Raw genomic sequence first — 26,483 nt, 5'->3', positions numbered from 1 at the left:
TTACCTTAAGCCGGGTGGTGGTGGCCGGGTGGTGGTGGTGGTGGTGGTGGTGGTGGTGGTGGCGGCGGCGGCGGCGGCGGCGGCGGCGGCGGCGGCGGCGGCGGCGGCCCCACGCCTTTAATCCCAGCACTTGGGAGGCAGAGGCAGGCGGATCTCTGTGAGTTCGAGGCCAGCCTGGGCTACAAAGTGAGTTCCAGGACAGTCAAGACTGTTACACAGCGAAACTCTCTTGAAAAACTAAACAACAACAACAAAAGCAAAACAAAACAAAAAAGTTACCTTATTGCCCCTCTTTTGAATGTGTCTGTGAGAGAGCAAAATAAACTCCTTTTTAAAGAAAACTCCATTTCAAACAGCACTTTGCCAGAAGCTGAACTTAGTTCCAGTAAAAAACTTAAACAAGTGCTGGAGAGATGGCTCAGGGGTTAAGAGCACCGACTGCCCTTCCAAAGGTCCTGAGTTCAAGTCCCAGCAACCACATGGTGGCTCACAAACATCTGTAATGAGATCTGGTGCCCTCTTCTGGCCTGCAGGGACACATGCAAGCAGAATACTATATATATAAAGATATAAAGTATATCTTTAAAAATAAATAAAAATAAAATAAATCAAACAAACAAAAAAACTCAAAGAGTTCCAAGAAAAATAACAAACAGCCAGGGCCCTGGTCAAGGCAACCCATCAGGGTGGGCTGGCCAATGAGTAATCTTGGTAAATAGCATCTGCTGGCTCCAAAGGTCTTTTTGTAGCCTTCTGATAACCATTGTTGTTGAAAATTCCTCTGAACCCCAACTAGTGAATTCAAAGGTTACATACCTTCACCGGATCCTGTGACGCCAAGGTTTGCACCACCCTGCTTGCGGGTTTTTCCCTTAAAAAAAAAACATTCTGAGAGTTCAGGGTGGTCCTCCTCTACCTACTTCGTCAGAGTGCTGGATTGCGGACCAAGCCCGGGCTTGTCATCAATAACCCCCTGTGTGTTTGCATCGGATATCAGGTCTGTGGTGGTCCTGCTCGGGGGTCTCTCATTGTGGGCACATCATCTGCATTATTTATTTTCCATTTCCAAGACAATGTGTGGATCTCTTATGCTTGTAGAAGGCTCACATTATAGATAAAGCTGTGCTTTTCTTTAACCATCATCCCTGGTATCAGTTCCTTCCCAGTGGGAAGCGAGATACTTGTTTTAGTTACTTTCCTATTGAAGAGACATCTTGACCAAGGCAACTTATATGGGGAAATTACTTTATTTATTGATTTATTTTTGAGACAGGGTCTCTCTGTGTAGCCCTGGCTGGCCTCAAACTCAGAGATCTGCCTGCCTCTGCCTCCTGTAGAAAAAAAACACTTTTAATTGGGGGCTTGCTTACAGTTTCAGAGGGTGAATCCATGGACTTCATGGTGGAGAGTGTGGCATCTGGCAGGCAGGTATGTAGCTAGAGTAGTAGCTGAGAGCTCACATCTGACCCATAAGTTCGAGAGCCTGGCTTGGGCTTTTGGAACCTCAAAGTCCACCATAGTGACACACCTCCTCCAACAAGGCCATACCTCCTAATCTTTCCTAAACAGTTTACCAAGTGGGAACCAACATCCAAATATATGGGCTTGTGGGGGCCATTCTCATTCAGACCAACATATTATCCCTCCACGTTTTTAAAGAATATATGTATATATGTGTATATATTTATGGCATACACATGGCTATATGGGAATGATTAGAGCATTTAAAATGTTTGTAATGTGTATTTTAAAATTGTGCCTAACAGAATAAATAAATGGTTGGTTAACATTAGACATCATAATTATTACTTTCCCAAATTTTGTTCTTAACTTGTAAAAGGTTCAAAATAATTTTTCAGAAAAAAATAAAGTCTATAAATTTTTCATTTTTCCCATAGTGTAACTATAATAGAAAATATCATATCTAAATTACTTTTCAGATAAAGTGCTTACGTTTTCCCGACCATCCAATTAGTATTCAAGGAAGAAATAACTTGACCATCATTTTTTCACAGTCAACACGCTCACATAGCTAATGGAACCCCTGCAGTCTCTACGAAATACAAGCAAAAGAAAAGCGCATTTATGTAGCACAAATCATCGCGGCCAACTAGTCAACTACACCAGAAGTATGTAGTGACCCTTCACAAGCAAATCACTATGGCTGAAGTCTCTGTCGAGCAATCCCACAGAGGCATAAAACACGTCACAGGTATTTAAAGAGAGAGAGAAAATCAGGGGTGGGGAAACATACTTTGCTGCTACCTTCCTGAAGCTGGACTACATTTCCCAGAGTTCCCGGTAGGGAACGCCGCCTTTGTTCCGTTCCTCGCGAGAGTTACTTGGCTTCGCGAGAGGGCTGTGTCGGTGGGCCGAGTTCGTTAGGCAGGGCAACCGCGAAGCCGGTTTTCCAGTCAGGCGTCAGCCGGGCGCTGGAGGCTGACCCCCGAGATGCGCTCCCGTGGAGGTGGGAGTGTCGGGAACGCCTGAAGGCTGCGTCTGTGGCGTCAGGCGGCCGTGTCTCCTCTGTGTGTGCTTGTGGAGCCCTTTGCGACCCTGGCGTGTGGTTGGTGCGATGTGTGAATCTGAGGTGTGACTCCCGGGGTGTGTGACTGCGTGCTTACCTGGCTGGAGAGGTCTCTGTGACTGTGGCGTGTCGGCGCCGGTGTGTAGCGGAGGGAGGGTGGTGTCGTAACATGGTTTCGGACGTGTGTGTCTCTCTGAGGTTGTTATCTGGTATCCTGCGCGTAACTGGTTTGGCTGTGAAGACGTGTATGACAGTGTCGCTGAGATTGTGATTGCTTGTTTCCGTGGCCTGTGACTTGTGGTTTTTCCATCCAGGTGATTTTGTGTGTGTGTGGGGGGGGGCAGACACTGACAGACTGACTGAGGGATTGTATGCGCTGTTTACATGAACGCAAATAAAGCAGAAGTGCACCCTGGTGAAAGAGTGACGCTGGCAGTACTTATCCCGACAGTATGTTCGTTTCTTGTGCATGCTTGGATCCAGTTTAAGATTAAGTGCTCAAACAGTGTAGCTCTAACCACGAAATTGTGACTCAAGCTATGTGGCTGTGGAAATTTTATTGCATGTGGCTTTGTGTGGTCGTCAGTATATTTTGCACCTGTGTTGTGTCCTACTTTAGTAGGGTACAACAGTAAAATTTTGTTCAGAATTCATTTTGTAGCTGAATCTATCAAAGGGTATGAATTTCTTGTGACTTTGTGTCCCTCCTCAAATTCTCCCAGAATTTAAGGACTTCACCTCTGTTTTGACCACAGTGGCTACTCATCCATTCATACATGGTCAGGATCAATTCATTTTTGCCCACCCCTCCACTTTTCACTTCGGAAGTAGAGTTTTGTTGCTGGTTCCCAGTGCTCCCTGATCTTATAGCCAAGGAAATTGGCAGAAAGGAAGCCAGATAGTGAAGCTATAACCTAGAATTTAGATGACATTTTGAGATTCGATAGCACCTTTACAACAGGATGCTAGGAAATATAATGGATTTCAGGAATGGGAAACACAGAAGTACTGTGGAGGCTAGAACCAATGACACTGCCCTCTAGTGGGCAGCTTTAAGACCACAAATAAATTCAAGCCTAAGGCAGCTTGACCTTGTGTGTTTCTAATACTAGCCTCTGGACTTTGCTTTGTATTAGATGAGGGATAGATTGTGGGGATGGGGGAAAAGGATGTAATTTAGAGGATATAGCAAGAATGGAATGGCATCTCGGTTCACTCTTTTTCCCAGGGTACAACACAGAAGAGAAAAAATGGCCATTGTAAATTTCAGAAGGGAAGTTTGAGGTAAGTAGATATTTGTTTCTTCAACTGCCTTTATTGTGTCAAGACATAATCTTTGTTTTTCTTCATTTCTGTTTTTGAAAATATCTCCAACCTAAGTCTTCTCTTATAATGGAGGAACAAGGCAATTTATTTATTCTTATTAATTATTTTTGAGGCAGGGGCTCACTGCCTGGTTTGAACCTCTTTATGTAGACCAGGCTGGCCTTGAAATCATAGAAACCCATCTAACTCTTCCTCTTCCTCCCAAGTTCTGAGATTAAAGACACCCAGTGGCAATTGATTTTTATAGTTTGAGAGTTATGAAAATGTGTAGTTGTGATAGATGTTTTCTAATAGTGGTTACATTTATAAAGAATGGGTTTGATGTTTTGGAATTAAAAGTAAGAGCATTCTTGTATTGTTTATTTTTCTTTAACTTTTGAGGGGTTGTAGCTTTTTAATTTTATACTTTTATCAACACAATCTTGTATAGCTCAGACTAGGTCAAACTCTTGCCTCAGCCTTCATGAATGTGCTGCCATATCTTTATTTTCTGTTTTGTTTGCTTTCTGTCTGTTTATCTAGTAAATAAAGTTTTGTATTTATGTACTTGAATGAATTTTTCATGTGTATGTAGGTGCCCAGGGAATCCAAGGATTGGGTGCTAGAGCTGTAGTTACAGGCAGGCTCGAGCTTCCTGAGATGGGTACTTGGAACAAAACTGGGATCCTCTACAAGAGCAGTTTTTGTTTTTTATTTTATTTTTATTTTTTTTAAAGATTTATTTATTTATTATGTATACAGTGTTCTTCCTGCGTGTCAGATCTCATTACAGATAGTTGTGAGCCACCATGTGGTTGCTGGGAATTGAACTCAGGACCTCTGGAAGAGCAGCCAGTGCTCTTAACCGCTGAGCCATCTCTCCAGCCCTGTTTTTTATTTTTATATGGAGTTTTGTGTAGCTCAGGTGAGAATCACCTTGAACTCTTGGTCCTTTTGACTCTACCTCCTAAGAGCTGAGAGAGTACAGGTCTGTGCCACTACACCTAACTTCGTTTTTTTAGCTTTTGATTGGAATTTTAAAATGAGAAAACGTGTAATAAACCATTATATGGACAGCTCAAAAGTTAATACACACTGATCATTTTTTTCTGCCTTCAGTTTATAATCCTTTCCAATTTGCCTTTTGCCGTTTTCTTTAACCCATGAGATAATATTCTTTTGTATTTCAAGTATTTCAATAGATCCAATATATCTTATTTCTTTGTGTGACTTGGATCCTTTTAACTTTACTAAGATTTGTTTTCTGACCTACAATTTGGTGCATCTTAGTAAATGTTCCCTGTGCAATTGAAAAGACTGTGTTCTGCTGGTGTTGAGTAGAATAAATGTCATCTGGATCAGGTAGATTGATTGTGTTATTTAAATCTTCTAGTCCTTTACTGATTTTCTTTTATTTATTTTATTTGTCTCTTTTTCTTCAAAGGTGATCCTGGTAAGCCACTTAGGGGAAAGCTGTCCTCACCATCCCAGATTTAGTACACATGGAATGCTTTGCAGTCTTCAAAGGGAGTGGAAGCCCTCCGCACAATCATGTCTCATGCACATCCGCATTTCTAGCCCAGGCACCACTCTTAGAAAGGCTCTTTATTAGACTTTTCTGCCAAGACGTCTTTACTAAAGGGTAAAAGCTTGAAGATACTTTATCCCTCCTCTAAAGCAGTTCTCTAGCCTTCTCCTAGCCATTTCCTCCATCTTCCTCTCCTTTGTGCTCAGTTCATAAAATGGCAGGAAACTTTCAATCAGTGTTCTCTTGGCATTGAGATGGTTTCCCCCAGCAGTATTGATTTACTTTCCCAGTCCTGTTCCATGGAGGAAATTGAACAGTGGGTGAGTTGGCACTTTATCTGAATTAGCTCTTTGCTAATACTGAATGGTTAATAAATGGTTAAAAATTTAACTGTGACTACCATGTTGGCTTATTGCCTTAAACCTGGTAGCTATAACCCCTCAGGTCCACCCAGCTCTTGCCATTGGATATAGATATTCTGTGTGTGTATCCATTATGTCAAATACTTGATGTAATATTATATAAATCCTCTATGTTGGTATGTTGGTACTTTTTTTTTTTTTTTTTTTTTTTTTTTTTTTTAGTTACTAAATGAAAGATGTTACAGTTTCCTTTTAAAAAGTATCTGTGTGGGTGGGATGGGTGGGGTAGATGCGGGTGTGTATGTGTGTGTCATGGAGTGAATGTGCAAGTCAGAAGACAGCTTTCAGGACTTCATTCTTGCTTTCCTCTGTGTGGGTTCTGAGGATCCAAATCAAGTTGTTGGACTTTGAAGTACCTTTAGCTGGTGAGCCATCTTGCTGGCCCACAATTTCTAACTGTAGTTATGTCTCTTCCTTTAGTTCTGATTTTTGCTTCATATATTTGAAACACATTTAGGTTTGCTGTGTAATAAGTTGATTCTAGTTTTGTTATTTATTTGTTGGTGACCTATGAGTTTCATTGGGGTTACTTACAGGAACAGGACCATAGCAGTGGCTATGCCACTGAAGAAAATGTCTTTGCTTCCCACAGCAACCATTAACTACTTGTAGATCCTCAGGGAAGGTTGGGGAATTAATCCTCTTCATTTCTAGCATTATTCTTATTTTGTTTTATAATTAAAGTTTATTTCCTCTAAAGAACATATAGTTGGAACTTGCTTTTTAAATTTTATCATCCCCCTTTTGTTGGAATGTTTATACTATTGCTATAATTTATTTTAAGCACTTCAGGAGCATTGGTGTGTGGGTGTGTGCACGCGTGCATTTGTGCATGTGTGTGTGCGTGCATGCTTGTGTGTGTAGTGAGACAAAACCTTTTCCTGGGGAGATGCAACTCACCTCAGGTAGGGAGCCCACAACAAAAGTATGGATACTACCAAAAGCCAACTTGGTGAATCAATGAGTTTTATTGGGGTCACTTACAGGAACAGGAATGACTCAAAGACAGCTGCATCACCAAAATCTACCCAGCATGAATGACATCTTCCAAAAGCTGGGAACTGGGAGTATTTATTTACACAGCCTGCAAGCAGTTGAACAGGTTGGAGAGTGGCTTTCCCAAGTGACTGTTCTTAAACCTCTTCCAGGCATCTTGGCTGGTTTCTGCTTCAAGGCAGCTGGTCTGGTCTCAGAGTCTTCTTTTCAGCTCAGTTTGTCTGTTTGCTTCTTGGCTTGTCTCTCCAGTGGCTTTCCAAATCTGCAAAACACTCAGAGGCTTGCATTACATCATCTATATAACAAAACCTCCTCCAGAAGATGGGCAGAGCAAAGCAGCATCCTGAACCACCATCCCATAACAAAAATAACCTTGGTGATGCGTGCAGAAAGTCTGTGGTCATCTGTTCTCAGCAGTGTCAAGTGATCCCAGAAGTTCACAACTAAGAAAATATTAAGGTCAAACATAAGCAAGATCTAGTACAGCATGAAAAGGTTCCATCCATTGTATCAGTTGTTTCCTCTACAGATCAAAGTTGGATACAAAGCATGGATCGGAGACATTAACTTAATTAGCTCTCTGTGATCTTTAGTCATTGTCTCTTAGCCATTATGTTTCTATATCTGGGAGCCTCCCTACATTTCTCCACACCTGATAAACTCGATGGGCCTGACTTAGTATGCTCAGACCTACTCAAGGCCAAAGGTGAATGTGGCCCTGCTCTCCCCTGCTGTACCTGCTGGCTCCCTAGGTCAAGAGTGATGCTGGATTGGCATGATGCCTGTTGCCTCCTCAATCACCATACCTGCTGTTGGGGGAGTTTAGGGCTGGGCAAATCATCTCCACCCCTAGCATAACTTCTTGCTGGAAATGAATCCTCCTTAGTGTGGGGGGATAATTACCCACCCCTAGGACAGGCTTAATCATCTTCACCTGTTCTGTTCTATCACAGAACTTCTGTGAACTGCTCTTCTGGTTAGAGTCTTTCAGAAGTTCTTCAGCACAGTTTGGCTTCTATCAATGTTTTCTTAGGAACTCCAGCTCAACATAAATTATGCTACACTTGTCTTTGAGGAACCCAGACAGAACTCTTTCTTGGCTTTACCTTTTTACTATCTCTCTTCTGCTTTCCTCTCCCGCTTTATGGACACTCTTTATATGCTGGTCTAAGTAAAAAAGATCTGCCAAAGCTTTTCCTAGTTCATAAAGATCTTGCCCAACCAAGAGGCCCAGCAACACTGCTAAAAGGTCCACACCAGCCTTGGGTCCCTGATGGATCAACCTTTTGTTTAACTCCTCTAGGAATATAGTTCTATCTGGCCCAGTGAACAGGGGTTCAAACACAGAATCTCTTACTTTTAGTTCCTTCAATAGCACCAAACATCCTGCTGTTTCTGGGGACCTCAACACAACAACAATGAAGATAATGAAGTGTTTCTAATGGCTCTGATAAGCCAGTTCATCAGGGACTGACTTCCTTCACACTGTCTCAGTTTATGCACCCTTTGCCTTAGGGATGAGGTGTTGCTTTACTCAGTATTCCTGACTCCACACCTGCCAGACTGATGCCATCTGCTCCCATGTCCTACAGCTTCACAAACCTGGCTGTGACCAGCTCTTTCGTTCCTTAAGACTTCCCCAGTCCCAGCAGTTCAAGTGCTGAATATTTCCTGATCACCCTAGTTTCTTGTATGGGACCATTGTCAAGGCCCCCATCTGCAGGCTGGGATGTAGATTTTCCCTCTTTTTCTATTAAAGGTTGGATTTGAGGGGTATCTTAACTGCTTTTACCACCAATCTCTCTCATCCTCTCATTTATCTAATTTACTTGCCAAATCAGGCTAACATGGGGGACACTGGCTGCATCTCCCTTTCTTGTTGCAATTGCTCCTTTACATAAACAAGTTCCTACTTGGCTGCCAGCTCAGCTTGAGATGTATTTTTACTATGAACAACAGTAGCCAGAAAGCCTCTGCTGCTGCTTCCCAACAATCTTGACCCTTGTGTGCTAATTTCAAAGACTGTAAAACTACCTCTAAACCTTGAACTATTTTCAGGTCATCTCCATATTCCTGTGGTGGGCCAGACTCATCAAGCAGGCATGCCCACCTGTACCACCTAGATGAAGACTGCTATCTTGGGATTCCTCCCATAGAAACTCCTAAGCCTGCAACAACTATTGAAGGGACCTACACTTAGTTGTGGCAGGGGTGCTCCCTCCCAACACCTGGATTAGTCACAGAGCACACCCAAACACCTGTTTTCACAGATAGATCCTTTATTAAGTGGATAAGTAAAGTAAAGTGGCTGATTTCTGACTCAGGGAGAAAACAGCAGCAAATTACTTGTAGGTATAATTTTTTTAAGGGGAAAAAGAGGGATGTCTGTGTTAGACTGGGCTAGGGTGCTGTGGTATCTTTTGATTGGGCATGTTGATTGGAATAGCCAAAAGGGAGCTTTTGATTATAGGACTTCAATACTTCAGTGACAGCCTTAGGAATGAGTCTGGCATGAGAAAGTGTCCAAATAAGGGAATAGACCTTGGTGGCTAGCTTTGGGGATGTAATCTATCAGTTTACAAGGGGAGGGGGAAGGGCAAGGCCTGCCAGCCTCATGTTTGCCATGCTTGGACCTGCTAGAGCCCTTCAGCTGTCATAACACAAAGGTACATCAATATACACCATACAAGAAAGGAAAACTTTATCTGAATTTCCTCTGTGGATGCTTCCCCCTCAAGCTGCTCAACCTCAGTTACATACCTTGCTACCCATAGATAGGACCATGCATTCATTCTTCCCCAACTCATTTGTTTCTGTCATGTCACTGTTTGGGTGCCAATTAGGTTGTGTGACAAAACTCCCAGGAAGATGCTACACACACACACACACACACACACACACACACAGGCATGCTCACAGATATGCATGTGGGCATGGGCACACTCACATCTACTCACCCCAGATATGGAGCCCAGGACAGACCAAAGTTTGTATACCAGCAAAGTTCAATTTTGTGAACCAATGAGTTTTATAGGTTTACTACAGGAATATGGATGAGGGGTTACAGGAGCAGAAATGACTCAAAGACAATTGAATCACCAAAGCCCACCCCAGCACAAGTGACACCTCACAAAAGCTGGGAACCTGAAGTACACTATACAGTCTGCAGGCAGCTGAACAAGTTGGAGAGTGTTCCTTTCACTCTGGTCTTAGCCAGGCATCTTGGCTAGTTTCTGCTTCTCCCAGGCAGCTGGTCTGAACATCAGAGTCTTTGTAGGTTGGTTCACCTGAGAATCTTCTTCGTAGCTTCATCCTATCTGAGGGGGAACCAATGAGTTTTATTGGGGTTGGTTAGTTAGTTTGGGGGATTTATTATGCATTTTTAGTTACTTCATTTATTAGGCAGGTTTGTTAACAGTGCTTATTACTGGAACCTCCTTCCTAACTGAGCCCTCTCAAGAATATGCTGCCCATTTTGTCTCATTCTTATAATGGTATTTGTGTCTTTCTAATCTTGCCATATTTATGTGCTTATTCAACAATACATTTGGCAACTTCTAAAAAATTAAGAATTTTAATTTTAGGTGTATAAATGTTTTGCCTGCATGTATGTAAGTGTACTATATGAGTACAGATTCTCACAGAGGCCAGAAGAGGGCATCAGATACTCTAAATGAAGTTACATGGATGCTATTATGTAGGTGCTAGGAACCAAACCCAGGTCCTCTGGAAGAGCAGCAAGCTCTTGAATTTTTTTAAATATTTGTTTTGTATGTATGAGTATTTTGCCTGCATATATACTTGTATGCAGAAAATACTGGAAATCTGGAAGTAGACTTGGGATGGTTGTGAGCCACCATGTAGGTGCTGGGGACTGAACTCTAGTTCTCCTCAAGAACAGCCATATCTCCAACCCCACACACAGCATAACATCTTTGACTAAGAATACTGATCTAACAAAAGATTTTTATAAGATAGAGATTCCTCTGATTTTTATAAGGTAAGGAAGTTGTTCTATAACAAAAAGAAATCTTTGAATTTCTCAGTATGTGGCTTTGTTTGTTTGAGAAAGGATCTTTCTGTGGAGCCCATGCTGGTCTTGAACTTACTTATTTAGCCTACATTGGCTCCCAAACTCACTATGTATCCCAGGCTGGCCTCAAACTCATCATCATCCTTCATCAGCCTCTCATGCTGGGGTTACAGAAAGAGCTCATGCTTTATAAACCTTAAGGTTAGAAAATGTCTAGTCTAGGGACTAGATACAGAGAGATCAGGAATGTGGAACTGATCGATACTGATAATTGGATCATTTTGAAACTCAATATTAAGTTGTGAGGTTGAATGTGTATACTTGGGGTAGATATATTTCTATTTTTCTATAGATGGGAAAAGGAGATATTAAGGGTGATAAATAGCAATGAGAAATATTCAAAAGTAAACACAATTCTAACAACCTGAAATTTTCAAAAATGAAAATCAGATCTACTTATTATACAATGCTATTCTGAAGTCTATAAAAAGATTAAATTACTGGTGATATAGAAAGTGTTTATGATGTAATCCTCTGTGTGATAGCTATTCTTGGTTGTCAATGTGACTAATCCTGGAATTAACTAAAACCCAAAAATAGAAGACACACCTATGAGGAATTTCTGCTTAATTTGAAGTAGGAAGATGTACTTCCTATCCAGATCTTGAGGCAGGAAGACACTTTAAATCCAGATCTTTAATCTAGATCTTATCTGGGCTATACCTGCTGGAAGCTTGTATAAGGACCTGGGAGAAGGAAGTTTTTGCTCTTTGCCTGCTTGTTCTTGCCTTGCTAGCAAGTCCATTCCTTCACTGGCATTAGAACTTACTTCTTTGGCATTCCAGCATATACTGAAGACCAGCTTAGACATCCAGCCTCAGGGTAAACAACTACTGGATTCTTGGACTTTCTGTTGTAGCCAGCCATTGTTGGATTAGCTGGACCACAGCCTGGAAGTCATTCTAACAAATCTCTCTCTCTCTCTCTCTCTCTCTCTCTCTCTATATATATATATATATATATATATATATATATATATATATATATATTCATTCTATAAGTTCTGCTACTCTAGAGAACACAGACTAATATAATTCAATATAATAATGTCTCGAATATTATTAATGGACCAGCCTTAATAATATTCTTACCAGGGACCCAGAAGAGATGCTAACAATGGTGGGGGAATGAATCTAGATACAGCAAGCTCTTTGTCTATTTACTTAATTTCTCTATGACAAAATTCTATCTATACAGCTTCAGCTCTGTCCTCACATTCAGTTCCTCTGTATGCTTATTTTTCCTGTCCTCATAGTTTTAGTAAGCTCCTATGCTTTTGACCTCATCTTCATCCTCTGTTCTTCGTCCTCCACCTCCACCTCTCCTTCCTAGCTCCTTACTCCTGGATCTCAGAAAACTTTACAAGAGATCTGCCTTACCCTCTACAGAATCTCTGTCTTCCTCTCTTCTCTCTGGCCATGCTATTCTGTCTCTCAGGAATCCTGTTCCACCTTTCATTCCCACCTGAATATGCAAAAACTTCCATTGTTCTCAGTCAATTGCTATGGAATGCCACTAGGCCTGAAGGCAAGGGATGGTCTCTGCTATTTTGTTCCCTGCTGTTCTTCCAATGCTTTGTTTGGAGCTGGCCCTAGCTAAAGGGGAAATTTGCAAAAGGCAGATACCCAATTCAAATGCTAAAAAGGGAGCAGGGTGCTGGGCAGTGGTGGTACAGGCCTTTAATCCCAGCACTCAGGAGGCAGAGCTAGGCAGATCTTTGTGAGTTCCAAGGCCAGCCTGGTCTACAGAGCGAGATCCAGGACAGACAATCCCAGCACTCAGGAGGCAGAGCTAGGCGGATCTTTGTGAGTTCCAAGGCCAGCCTGGTCTACAGAGTGAGATCCAGGACAGACACCAAAACTACACAGAGGGAGGTTGGTGGCACACACCTTTAACCCCAGCACCAGGAGGCAGAGCCAGGCAGATTTCTGTGAGTTCAAGGCCAGTCTGGTCTACAGAGTGAGATCCAGGCCAGGCACTAAAACAACACACAGAGCTGGGCGGTGGTGGCGCACGCCTTTAATCCCAGCACTCGGAGGCAGAGGCAGGCGGATCTCTGTGAGTTCCAGGCCAGCCTGGTCTCCAAAGAGAGTTCTAGGAAAGGCGCAAAGCTACACAGAGAAACCCTGTTTCGAAAAAACAAAACAAAACAAAACAAAACAAAAAAAAACAAAAAAAAACAACACACAGAGAAACCCTATCTAGAAAAAAACCAAAAAATACTACACAGAGGAACCCTGTCTCAAAAAAAAGGGGGGTGGGGTGGAGCAGGGAGCGCAGAGGCAGAAGGCCCTGCCTACATGACCTTTTCCAAGTACTGGCCTGAGCAGGATGATCACACATACACGTTCTATGGGAATTATGAGCACAAGAAATTCATAACGAGCAGCTGAATATTAAAGCTGAATAACACCAAATATTCTGTGATAAATGGCTTGCCACTTGAAGGACCCTTGTTTGGTCAAGGTATAACTGATCGTGACCCCCAGAGAGACCACCAAAGATGAGCATGCCGGAATGCAAAAGCAAGGTTTAATTCTGGATATCCAAAAGCAATACAAGCCTAGGCAGGGACTTCGTCCAATACATCCAACACAGTGGAGGCTGGAGGAAGTGTCCACCTGTCTGCAAGCTCAGCTTTTAAAGATAAATGTCACAAGGTTACATCATTTAGGGATGCTAGTATGGATACAATTCTGATTTGCTCGCTTCTAGGGACTTCTAGAAATTACTTCTAAGGGAGTGGTTGCCTGCCACCATTTCTCATTGGCTACCCTCAGATGGGGGCATGTCTGTGGTCAGTTACCCTGGAAACCAGGGAGAGGACATTCCATAGCCTGGCAGGCATTACCTCGTGACTATCTTGTGACTCTGTACTTTTACACTTCCTGGTTTCTGGAATCTGAACTGACTGGTTTCAGTAACCAATGGCCTATTCCAAAAGGAGAAATCTTAGACCTTAATTTTAGGGTGAAAGCATTTTGGTCTTATTTCTAAGATGGCTCATTTTGGTCTCACATAACTTATTATATACAGCTGGACTCCCTATATCATATTCTTGTGGATTGCCACAATGATGACTATGAGGATTCAAAAGTCTTTAGTATTGTACAAATCTTTTTTTTTTTTTTTTTTTTTTTTTGAGACAGAGTTATGCTGTGTAACAATCCTGACTGTCCTGGAACTTGCTTTGTAGACCAGGCTAGCCTTGAACTCACAGAGATTCACCTGCCTCTGTCTCCTAAGTGCTAGGGTTAAAGGTCTGCGCCACTACCACCCAGCTGTATTGTACAAGATTGAACCAGCTATCTATTTCCACAGTTTGAAAATCTCAGTTCATGAAACAAGATTCTGAATCTGGAATGTGAATTTCCAGGAAGGGAGGCTAGGGACCCAAAGAGCATGCAAGATGTTCTGAGAACCCCAAGTGCCTCTTGCTCTGAGCTTTTATTAGAAGTAAGTACTTGAAAAGATACAATATAATCATTAAGCCACGTAGATAAGGAATAGAGTGCTTTGCTTAATGGATCACCAGGGATAACAAAGACAATGAAATATGGAGAGAAACATGTGAACATAACAAGCCCATATGTCTTAAGAAATAGCCCATTTCAGCTTCTTTAAGCGGAACATCTGTTATACAGATAATTTCCTTTTGTCCTTATGAGTCAGAGTGCTTTAGATATAGAATGTGTTTCTTTCTCAGTTGAGGCTGTTGGAACCTGAATATGATAGCACATGCCTGTGATCCCAACACTTAAGGAAAGAGAAGCATAAGGATGAGGTGTTCAAGCCAAGGTCATCCTTGGCTATATAATAAGGTTGAGGCCAACCTGGTACCTATGAGAAACTGTTGAAGTCAAGAAATAACAGCAAAAAGATTTTATGGGGGAAAAAATCCAATTATTTTTCTTATTCCTAAACAGGGAAGAGAAACAGCATTTGTTGAATGTGATGTTCACCTTAAATATTTTTAAAGGGTATTTGTATATGTTTTTTCATGAGGTGCTTTATATGAAGATACCTATAGGAGAAAATTGGCACATACTCACACATCATCACTTAATTTTTTGTTACCTCTCTGTGTCAGAAGCCTCACTCTGTGTACTTGGCAGTGTCCTTTATGGAATACTCCTTTTCATCTCCCCCTCTATTAAGGAATTGTGTCCTTTATTTCTACAGCTAGTAATTGTTTGTTTTCTTAGAAATCAGTGACGTTTAGTGATGTTGCTTTGACTTCTCTCAGGAAAAATGGAAATGCTTGGACTCTATTCAAAGGGATTTGCACAGAGATGTGATGTTTGGAAAATTATAGTAACTTGGTGTCAGTAGGTAAGAATTTCTATCCCTTGTATCTCGTGACCTAATTTTAAAAAGATTTATGTGTACAAGTGTTTTGCCTACACACATATATGTGTGTGTACATTAATGTGGTGCCTGTGGAGGCCAGAAGAGGGTGTCAGCACCCCTGGAACTGGAGTTATATATGGTTGTGAATCATCAGGTTGGTGTTGAGAATTGAACCTAGGTCCTCTGGAAAAGGAGCCAGTGCTCTTAACCTCTGAGCCACCTCTTTAAATTTCCGAATTTTAAGTTATTTAATAGTGTTAGATGGGCTTAGTGTCTGTCTTACGCCTGTTATTTCAGTACTCCAGAAGTTGAGACAGGAAGATTGTAAACTTCAGGCCAGCCTGGACTACATAATATGGTGAGAAAAAGAAAAGAGAGGGACAGCCTGGCTCATATTTTAGACCCCTGCACTGACCAATCTCTTGTTCCTACATCATAGCACTCAGAATCCCAACCCAAACACCCAGCAGTATGAAATAGTTGAAAACACTGCTTTATTTTTTCACTTTTCATATGGCTTTTTCAGAATCTTAAGACTTACTTGAGTAGAACAGAAGACTTTTTTTGCTCTCTGAGTTGTCATTTATGGTTTTTTGTTTGTTTTTTGCTTTTAGCCTACCAATTCTTTCAGTGTTCTCACCTTCATTTTTTAGTTTTTATACTTTTCACAACTTATGCTAAATTAACAGAAATGAATTCTTAAGATTTTTTAATTTTAATTTTTATTTTTGAGATAGGGTCTTATTATATAGCTCTGACTGGCCTGGAACTTGCAAGGTTGATCAGTTTTACCTCAGACTCAGGAATCCATCTGCCTCTGCCTTGAGTGCTGGGATCAAAGGGATATGCCACTATGCATACATACCATGTCTGGCCAAGATTCTTTATTTTTTCAATTAAGGTTTTTAAAACTTTACTCTTGCTGGGTGTGGTGCCATATGCCTTTAATCCCAGCATTCTGGAGGTAGAGGCAGGCAGATCTCTATGAGTTCAAGGCTAGCCTGTTCTACAAAGCAAGTTCCAGGACTGCTTAGGCTGTTACATGGAGAACCTGGTATAAAAAAAACAAAAAAACAAAAAACAAAAACAAAAACAAAAAACAAAACAAGTGTATGAGTGTTTTGTCTACATGTATGTCTTTGTATCAAACGAATTCATTGTCTATAGAGGCTAGAAGAGGGCATCAGATCCCCTGGAACTGTAATAACATACAATTGTTAGCTCCTATGTAGGTGCTGGGAATTGAACCCTGTGGAAGAGCAGTATTTGTCTCTCTACCTCTCTACCCCAAGCAGGACTCTTACTGTTTAGGAACAATATTACTGTTTAGGAACAATAATTAAGTTGATACCTGAAGATAAGAGCTAGTTAACGTAGAATTTCCTACAGAGAGGTCTAATGAGATGCAATAGGCTATATAGTTAACTGTAAACTGGGAAAGGCCTTATGAAACATTAATCTAATTAATCTTTATTAATAAAAATTCAGGAGTCAAATATTGGGGTAAGAACCTGAAAGATCAGAGAACAGGGAGCAGCTGCCAGTTGCTTGATACTTCTTCAGTTCCTCAGTCCAAAAAAGATGAGCTCCTCACTCAGCCCCACCTTATTACTTCCTCTATGCTATCTGTCCTCAGTCCTCTAAACCTCTTTGGTCAGCTAGTAGCTAGTTCTACCCTCTGACTCTAAGAAAGCTTTATTTTTCAGAAAACAATCAAAATATCACACACATTTCTGCCTTTTTGTCTAAATAAAAAGCAAAGGTTTTAGCTAACATAGTAAAACTATATACAATCAGTATAATAACTACATACAAATATATACAGGCAAAAATGCAATTTGCATTTGACAAATTCAGAGAAAATACTCCGTCTATCCTATCTTGGTAAGTTCAAAGTGTTGTACCTAATTCATTTTCTATCCTAACTTGCATCACCAATCCAAAATTATCTTTTTATGTCTCTCAGCCTTAAACACTTTACACCTCTTTTTTGAGTTTCATTTCTGAATTTGGTAACAAGGAAAACTATAAATATCTAGTCTTCAGTTCTATCAGATATCTAAGAAGGATATAATACTACCTGAGTAAACAGGAAGTGTAGAGCAAACAACTTCCAAAATTAAGAAATGACAGAAATAGCTGGCTGCCTGAACAATCTCCCACAGTTACTCTGTAATGTTGGGGCATTCTTCTTTGGCCTACAGGCCTAGAATATCTGACAGACTTATCCATGAAGTAGGATTTTTTAAAGGCCTGCCCCGCCTTGTCTTGGCAAAGTTCGGTAGTCACTTTATTTTGTGTCCTGCTTGTCCAATTTGGACAGCATACTGCCCACAGTTGAGGCAAGGGCAGTTTCTTGCCCAGTGGCTAACTTTTGCCACAAAGAAATCAAACTCCATGCAGAGTTTCTTTCATGCCCACTATCTTCTCTGAAGTAGATTGGTGCTGCCAGGAGCAGAAATGTCTCATTGTCATAAAAAAAAAAAAAGAGAACTTTATGTTATTAAAACATCTTAAATGCCATATTCTGTAGATTTGAAGACCACCTGTCTATCTAAAATTTATCTATTTGACCTTGAAAACATACCTGACTACAAGTTTGATTGTAATAGGTGACTAACTACTGACCTGCATTTCTTTATTATCCTAAATATTTCAAGGACTAGAAATTTACATTACATTGTTAAATGAGCTGTATAGGTACAATACCTTGAACAAGAGTAGAAACGCATACATACACACACACACACACACACACACACACACACACACACACACATATATATATATATATATATATATATATATATATATATATATAGTATGTTCTAACAAAATAACCTCAAATTGTATCAATATAAAAAAATCCAAACCAATTATAACATACGTAAAACTAGTAGTTGCTTTTTGGTTTAAACATAGATTCAATAATCTACCCTTTTATCCTATCATCTCTGTATCCCCTCTTTTTCTTTCCAGAACAAGGTCCCTGAAATCTAATCTCTTTTATTCAGCTTTTTTCCTGACTATTACCAATAATAACTTGTAATCATCTTCTCAAATGATGACAAACATCCATAATCTACTGAACAACCAAAAACCACCCAACCCACTACTTGGGAATGTGGGCATCGAGTTCTTAATATTATTTCCTGTTGTCTGGGGAAGACAGCATCTTTAGGGGACCCTGAAAAATTGGGTTAATTGTCAATTCTTAGGACAGATAGCTGTATCATTTGTTGTCCAGTCTCTGTGTAAAGGGAAAATGCAAGATTTATCTCAAATCTTGGTTCAAGTAGTCTGTGAGGCTGGACCATCTCAGCTAGCCACCTTGAAAATGTCCTGAGCAGTTTATAGTCCAAAGCTGATCTTTGTCATCTTAGTGGCATTACTACAATCCAAGTGGAATCACTGTTGTGGAGCTCCATCCTCCTTTTGGAGACTTCAAAGGTCACTGTTAGGCATAGTCATGGTTCACTGCAGAAAACTTAAACATTTTAAATTTCATATGCAACAGATCTTGAAGAGGTTAAAGGATATAATATTTGTTATCTATATTCAGAGTACAAAAACTTAATTCCTAGTTACCTGATAAAGACTCAAACCCGAAATAATGTACAGAAATCTAGATGAAGTCTTTTTCTAGAATTAGTTAGTACTCTATATGATCATAAATATCATGACAAAAAGTTTAAAATATGTATATATATTAAATGTATAAATATATATTTAATATATATACATATATATTAACCTTGTAAATTTTGAGATATTTATACATTAAGAAAAGTTTTAAAGAATGAAGATAAAACCAAAGAATTATGAGATTAGTGGCAATAGAATAGTCCCTTAATTTTGTTTTTTCTTCTGTCTCATATCAGGTGGCTCTTCTGACATGAGACAGAGATTTTGGATTTTCCTTTAACAAGCATGCTTGGGTTTAGAGAAGGAGAGAGCCATGCTCCAACTCCAAAGGCAGCTTTAATTTCTAATTCAACTGGGACTACAAAAAGACCATTTGCATTATATATCTGTAGAGAACAACAGAAACAAACATTTGAGAAGATTTATGAAATTTTATCCTGTTGGAAATGTGATACACCAATAGGCCAATTTACTCTTTTTCTCGAGACATTATCTCTGGATGACTCATCCTTCATCTTCAGATGTCTCATTTGTCCAGTGGTCTTCAGATTTTTTAGCTGGATGCCTTCATTCTGCTGAAAAGACAAAAACAAAACCCTGCCTCAATTCTAACTTTGGGGAGTTTCCCTTTTGGAAAGTTATATCTGATTAAATGAAAAGCATTTGTTAGTCTTATAAGTTAGTTTAGATCAAAAGGTCAAACTATTTGATGAATTATTGTCTCTTCTAATCAAGAGGTCTCTCTTGTCCAAATCTAATCTTTATAATTTTTGCTTTATGGTTTCTCCTGAAATTTTTGTTTAATCTTCTAAAGATATTCTATCATCCAGATGGTATGGTTTTTTACAATAGGCATTAGGTCCTTTAATTGCTCTGGGGAGGAGTTTCCCCCATAGTGACAGGGAATGATTGAGCTAAATTTGACATGAGGACCTGAGAGAGCCCCCCCACCCGCATTTCCTGATGGCAAAGGGTTGTCTTGTTTGTCCCTTGTTGATCTGCATTCATTGGCCCAATGTCAGCCTTTGCTGCACCTTCTGCATACTCCAGAATTCAGGGGCCTTCTGTTTGGATTATTCCTAGAAAAGACATTGTTTCTAGGAATGCCCTGCCTACAGTTCCTTTTTAGGTTGCCTTTTTTTTTTTTTTTTTTTGCCACAATTAAAACACCTTGATAAAACATTTTTATTTTTCTTCAAGGCTCTGGAAATCACCTCTTCTATCCAAGCATCATCATGGTTATGACATTCAATATTGACTGTATCTCAGATCCATTCCTCTACATATGCTGATATTGCCTTTAAAGGCTTAATTACCCCTTTGCATTGTGAATTAGCATTTTCAAAAGCCAAAGATTCAATTATTATTTGTCTAGCTTCAGGGTTTGGTATCTTTTTTTTTTTTTTTAGCTGAAGTCAGTTGTGAAAAATCAGTGAAGGTTTATTTTGGATAAACTTTAGCAAATGACTCAGTTCTGTTTTTGACTTCTTCAACTCTGCCTCAAGCATTCAGAGCTGCTGTATGGCATAGAGCCAACATGTGTCCATCATATATAGACTATCTTTGTACATCAGCATAATCACTCTCTCCAAGAAGTTGGTCTTGGGAAATTTCCATACCTCTAGCCCTACTTTGTTGTTCAATGGTCTTAGCATTATCTTTCCACCAAGTCCTCCACTGTAATTGAGGACCAGATTCCAATACTGCTGTAACCAAGTCTTTCCAGTCTTGTGGGACAATTCTGTTACTAGTTGAACATGAATGTAACATCTGCCTGACAAAAGGTGAATGCATACCATAAGAGACTATCACTTCCTTAAATCTCCTCAAATCTAACATTTCCACAGGAATCCAGTCAGCTCTCACATAGCCTTCGGGATACCTGTCATTTGGCAGTTGTTCTCATAAGGTGACTGGATAAATTAAGGTTGGTTTTTCAATAACCTTGGGCTGTTCCTCTCTAATTTTACAATGGTGAGGTTGGTTCTCCTTTAAATTCCTCTGTCTTTGTCTGAATATCTATCTCTATTATCTGTTATAGTAAGTTTTTCTAAGGCTTTTAACTTATCAATGAAAATTACATTATTTTCTTTAGTAAACTTTTCTAAGGCCAGTATCTTGTCACTCATATCAACCAACTTTTTTAGGGATAAAACAAGAATTACCAAACCAATAATGTTTTAATTGACATTATGTAAATCCCAAAGTTAACTATACCCTCATTTAATTGTTCCATTTTTAAACCATCCAATGTGGAATCATACAGAGACCTAATAGTGTAATGGTGCTTCCCATTTTTTAATGCGGGAGAAAATTCTCTGTCTCTTTTTAAACTAATTTTCCCCTTTAAGTATTTCAAGTTGTATCACCAAATCTGCTGATGTTGCAGTAAAGTGTAAGGCTGGCTGTCACTGTGTAGCATGTCTGAGCAGAGAACACAGCCTGGCTGAGGACAGCTGCCATTGACCACATGTCAGCAGTGAGGAGGGGGTCCAGGGAAATCCCACAACCCATGGGGAAAAAGCCAAATAGCCACCTGTCTGAAGAGCTGACACAGGGTGGGGTGAGGGAACACATGAAAGCATGAGTGACCAGCAGAAAGTGAAAGCACAGAGCTGCCTGAAGGCAGAGCTGGCTGGTTATGAGGGGCAAACTCCAGCAGCATTTGGAGCTCAGGCACCTATAGAGTTTGGGGCTTGTGGAGATTGTTATAGAGAGGCTGCAACAGGAAAATGACAGACTTGGTCATAGGACTTGTGGGAGAGGGGAAAGGAAAAGCCAGCTATTATATGGTGACTCTAACAGGTGCAGCTCTGGTGGGTGCCAGTGGCTGCAAAGCAGCTGTTTTGTGAATTTGTGCCCAAAAAGTTGGATGGCAGATGAAGCATTAATCTAATTAATCTTTATCAATAAAATTTTGGGAGTCAAATATTGTGGTAAGAACCTGAAAGATCAGAGAACATGGAGCAGCTGCCAGTTGCTTGCTACTCTTCAGTTACTCAGTCCAAAAATTCAAGATCAAAAGTCAAGAGAAGTCTCAGTCCCACCTTACTACTTCCTGTATGCTGTCTGTCTTCAGTCCTCAAAACCTCTATGGTCAGCTAGTGGATACCTCCACCCTCCGACTCCAGGCCAGCTTTATTTGTCAGAATACAATCAAAATATCACACAACAGCCTTGGTATATTTTCAGAGTAGAAAGGATGCTAACAAGTTTGACACATAGTGATCAAAGCTAAGAAGTTTTAGCCAGACCGTGGAGAACTTTGTCAATATGATAAACTATGAATTTGGGCTTTACTCTAATTTAAAAGACACCAAAAATTTAAGGGATAGCAAATCATAATCTAAATCTGAATCATTTAGTGGAAAATATTAAAACTGTGATCTCCATTGTGTTGTTTTTTTTTATTTACTAGATTCAGATTCAGTTAATCTAGTGTATATTTGGACATCTTTAATCTTAACACCTATTTAATATGATTTTTTATCCCCATCAAAGTTTGGCAACTATTGATTTAAAAAAATCAGAATTAGAATTTATTAGGAAGATATTTATAACAGATTTAAGCATAGGAATTAACAGAGAAATGCTGAGTAAGTGGATTGTTCACATCCAAGGGTTGGTTTGCATTTCTCAGGAGAACGCCATCAAGAATCATTAATTTTAAAAAGGTTTTTTTTTTTTTTTTTTTTTTTTTGGTTTTATGAGATAGGGTTTCTCTGTGTAGTCATAGCTGTCCTAGCACTAACTCTGAAAACCAGGCTGGCCTCAAACTCACAGAGATCTACCTGCCTCTCCTCCCTAGTGCTGGGATTAAAGTTATGCGCCACCACTGCCTGGCTTAAAACTTTTCTTAATCTCATCCTTTTTCACTCCCAGATGAGTTTTCATTATTCTCTGATCTCAGGTACCCATCATATATTTTAATATAAGAAGTCATTCTAAGATAATGTATGTATATATACATATTTATTATTGTTGTTGTTGTTGTTGTTACAGCAACTATCACCATGCCTGGTACCTAAACTTATTTTTTGGTTTCTTGAGATAAGGTTTTTCTGTGTAGCCCTGGCTGTCCTGGAACTCACTCTGTAGACCAGGCTGGCCTCGAACTCACAGATCTACCTGCCTCTGCCTCCCAAGTGCTGGGATTAAAGGCATGTACCACCACAGCCCAACAAAGCTATTTTTTAATTCTGGATAACAGCATTAAAATGACTTTAGTTATTTTTTCACTATAGGGTGTTATATAGAATAACATAGAATGAAAAACAGTATTAGTTCAATGAAACTTTATATGTTGAAAATTTTGCTGTGAAAGGTAGGTATTAATGTGAGTGGGATGTAGTAAGCAATATTTGGAAAATACTAATATATACTTCTTACTTTTTATAGATGTTATTTTCCTATTGTGTTTTCTGGTATATTAGTTCTATTTCTCTGAAATTATTCTCTTATCTTTCAGACTTGCCTTCTAGGTGTTTGAATAAGGACTTATCTTCAAAATAGCACACTAAGAAATCAGAATTACCTCAGTGGGAAATGAGTGACAGGTTCAAATACCTAAGACTAATTCTTAGAAGATATTTGGAATTTGAAGTTGGATTAGAGAAGGAACAAGAAGGAATATTACAGAAAAGAGATGATAACATATGACAAAATGTCTATTTTTAGCCCACATACTTATTTATCTCAGCATCCAAGAAGTTATTCTACAGAGAAACCCTATAAATGTGAGGAATGTGGAAAAGCCTTCAGACGAGCCTCACACCTAACTCAGCATCAGAGTATTCATACTGGTGAGAAACCTTATGAATGTAAGCAGTGTGGGAAAGCCTTTAGTCGTGATTCTCAGCTAAGTCTACATCAAAGACTTCATACCGGTGAGAAACCCTATGCATGCAAGGAATGTGGAAAGGCTTTTACTCAAAGTTCACAACTTATTTTACACCATAGGATTCATACAGGTGAAAAACCATATAGGTGTGAAGAATGTGGTAAAGCCTTTATTCGAAGCTCACAACTCAGCCGACATCAAAAAGTCCATACTGGTGAGAAACCTTTTGAATGTAAAGAATGTGGAAAGGCTTTCACTCAGAATTCACAGCTTACTCTGCACCAGAGACTCCATACTGGTGAGAAGCTTTATGACTGTAAAGAATGTAGGAAGGTCTTTACTCAGCTTTCACAGCTTATTCTCCATAGAAGAATTCATACTGGTGAGAAACCTTATGAATGTAAAGAATGTGGAAAGGCTTTTATTTGTGGTTCACAGCTTTCACAGCATCAGAAAATTCATAATGGAGAAAAGCCATATGAATGTAAGGAATGTGGAAAGGCTTTTATTCGAGGCTCACTACTTATGCAACATCAAAGAATTCATACTGGTGAAAAACCCTATAAATGTGATGAATGTGGAAAGGCTTTTATCCGTGGTTCCCAACTTACTCAACATCAAAGGATTCATACTAATGAAAAACCTTATGAATGTAAAGAATGTGGAAAGACATTTAGTCATGGCTCACAACTTACTCAACATCAGAGAATTCATACCGGTGAGAAACCCTATCAATGTAAGCAGTGTGGAAAAGCCTTTAATCGTGGATCACTCCTTACTCGACATCAGAGGATTCACACTGGTGAAAAACCCTATGACTGTAAAGAGTGTGGAAAAAATTTTAGTCGGGGCTCAGAACTTACTCAGCATGAGAGAATCCACACTGGTGAGAAGCCCTATGAGTGTAAGGAATGTGGAAAATCTTTCATTCGTGGCTCACAGCTTACTCAACATCAAAGAATCCATACTGGTGAAAAACCTTATGAATGTAAAGAATGCAGAATGGCCTTTACTCAGAGTTCACATCTTTCTCAACATCAGAGACTTCATACTGGTGAGAAACCCTATGTATGCAGTGAATGTGGCAAAGCCTTTGCTCGTGGATTACTACTTATACAACATCAGAGAATTCATACTGGTGAAAAACCCTATCAGTGTACGGAATGTGGGAAGGCCTTTATTCGTGGTTCACAGCTTACTCAACATCAGCGAACTCACACTGGAGAAAAACCTTATGAATGCAAGGAATGTGGGAAGGCCTTTGGTCATGGCTCTCAACTTACTCTACATCAGAGAATCCATACAGGTGAGAAGCCCTATGAATGTAAAGAATGTAGAAAAGCCTTCACTCAGAGCTCACATCTTTCTCGGCACCAACGAATTCACACTGGTGACAAACCATTTCAATGTAAAGAATGTGAGAAGGCCTTTACTCGTGGGTCACAATTAATGCAACATCAGAGAATTCATAGCAATGACAAATCTTTTGACTGTAAAGAATGTGGAATAGACTTTAGTCATCATTCACAAATTTTTATTTGAGTTAACTTATTCTTTTCAAGTATAGCTTTCCCTGGTCACTCATTATCAGTAAAGAATTCTTACAAATGTTGCTACAGGATTCATAAAGTTCAGCATTTGAAAATTTATATAGGAGAATAGAAATGCTGATATAATCCACATAGGTAAGCCTTTTGTTTATAACTGTATTACATTTTAGCAAATTAAAATAGAAAGTGATTTTGTTACCATGGAATAGAAAGGTCTTTAGCATAGAAAATGTCTGTATCAACGTTATTTTGGTCCTATCAGTTCATTTCCTTTGTGGCATTTGTTATAAATAACCTTACTTTGGTTTAATCATTTGTAAGGTAAATCTAAGACCAGTTTTTTCATATCATGTTTTAACATGTAAAAGCACTTAGAACAGTGCCTTGAACATTGCATATCATAAACATTAGGTGCTATTTTCATTATTGTGATTTTAGAGGATGTGCATGAAAGAAAGGAACTTATCAGTGTAGTTAACATTAAGAACTCTTTCATTATGATTTATCCTAGACAAATTATTATACACGGTCATCATTGTGAGAAAACATTCATCCAAATCTCATATATTTATTATAAAAGGAAATTTATAGTATAAAGAAACCCTGTGGTATTAATGGGTTATTGAGCACCACTGTTACAGAATTTAGGAGAGGTATGATTGATTTGTCACAAAGTCCCAAAACTTACATGTTTTACAATATTTGATGTCAACTCAAAAATATTATTTACAAATGATGAACTAAATACTCAAGATAAATCTAGGAAATAAGGGAAACTTGAATATGTAGTTTGTTAACTGAAAGTAAAAAGTTATATCCATAGACTACATTTTATTTACAATGAAAAAAATACTGATGTGTTTGTATCAAAGACTGCTATTCTACCCAATTTTCATTTGCCTTTCCATCACAAAAACCCTAGGCAAAAAAAAAAAAAAAAAAAAAAAATCCTATCTCAGTCTCCATTGCAGGTCAGCAAGATGAAAATGGCATTTGTATGAGTAGAATATTTAAGAAATCCTTCCTCTCTGTTTCTTTTCTTTCCCCTTCTTAACACTGTAGGCATCTGAGGTGGAGCCCAGATAGCCTCATGAGGATTTTGGAAGTGGTATCTGGGTGTTATGGATGGTGGAGTCTGCAACCCTGCTGATTTTGTGAACAGTCATTCCAACTCTACTCTGCCTATGTATTTCTTTATTTAATATTAAAGTAACCCTCATACTTGTT

The 26,483-nt window shown here is 39.4% G+C and overlaps 2 protein-coding genes across 9 annotated transcripts in view; one reads left to right on the top strand and one right to left on the bottom strand.

Moving 5' to 3' along the window:
• The window catches only part of LOC114681687 (zinc finger protein 790-like), a 25,319-nt gene extending 22,974 nt beyond the window's left edge, over positions 1 to 2,345 (bottom strand). For 2 of the 3 annotated variants that reach the window (XM_037202228.1, XM_028855341.2), the window contains exons 1-2: positions 2,255 to 2,345; positions 1,954 to 2,053 (exon numbers count right to left, since the gene is read on the bottom strand). The gene's annotated coding sequence lies outside the window, so the exon portion shown is untranslated. Of the gene's footprint in view, positions 1 to 1,953; positions 2,202 to 2,254 lie in introns of those variants that run through there. The other variant, XM_028855340.2, reaches the window with a different exon arrangement.
• LOC114681684 (zinc finger protein 420) lies at positions 2,339 to 26,483 on the top strand. Of its 6 annotated transcripts, none has more exons than XR_003732934.2 (5): positions 2,339 to 2,467; positions 3,756 to 3,811; positions 5,277 to 5,680; positions 23,335 to 25,391; positions 26,319 to 26,483. XR_003732934.2 is itself a non-coding variant. In XM_028855338.2 (5 exons), exons 4-5 carry the CDS (start codon positions 23,512 to 23,514, stop codon positions 26,324 to 26,326), a joined length of 1,509 nt encoding a protein of 502 aa, XP_028711171.1. In that variant the 5' UTR covers positions 2,340 to 2,467; positions 3,756 to 3,811; positions 5,277 to 5,680; positions 23,335 to 23,511; the 3' UTR covers positions 26,327 to 26,483. The 6 variants fall into 6 exon arrangements, 5 of the variants coding, with proteins under 5 accessions (XP_037058099.1, XP_028711171.1, XP_037058112.1 ...); XM_028855338.2 differs by having other exon boundaries at positions 2,340 to 2,467; positions 23,335 to 25,012; XM_037202204.1 differs by having other exon boundaries at positions 5,277 to 5,474; positions 23,335 to 26,483.

The sequence above is a fragment of the Peromyscus leucopus genome, chromosome 1 (genome assembly GCF_004664715.2).
Source record: "Peromyscus leucopus breed LL Stock chromosome 1, UCI_PerLeu_2.1, whole genome shotgun sequence".
In the NCBI taxonomy this organism is placed as follows: domain Eukaryota; kingdom Metazoa; phylum Chordata; class Mammalia; order Rodentia; family Cricetidae; genus Peromyscus; species Peromyscus leucopus.
This window is presented reverse-complemented; position numbering and strand designations above follow the sequence as displayed.

Excerpts from the sequence above, each read along its gene's own strand:
- LOC114681684 (XM_037202204.1), top strand. The coding sequence starts at position 23,512 with ATGATAACATATGACAAAATGTCTATTTTTAGCCCACATACTTATTTA.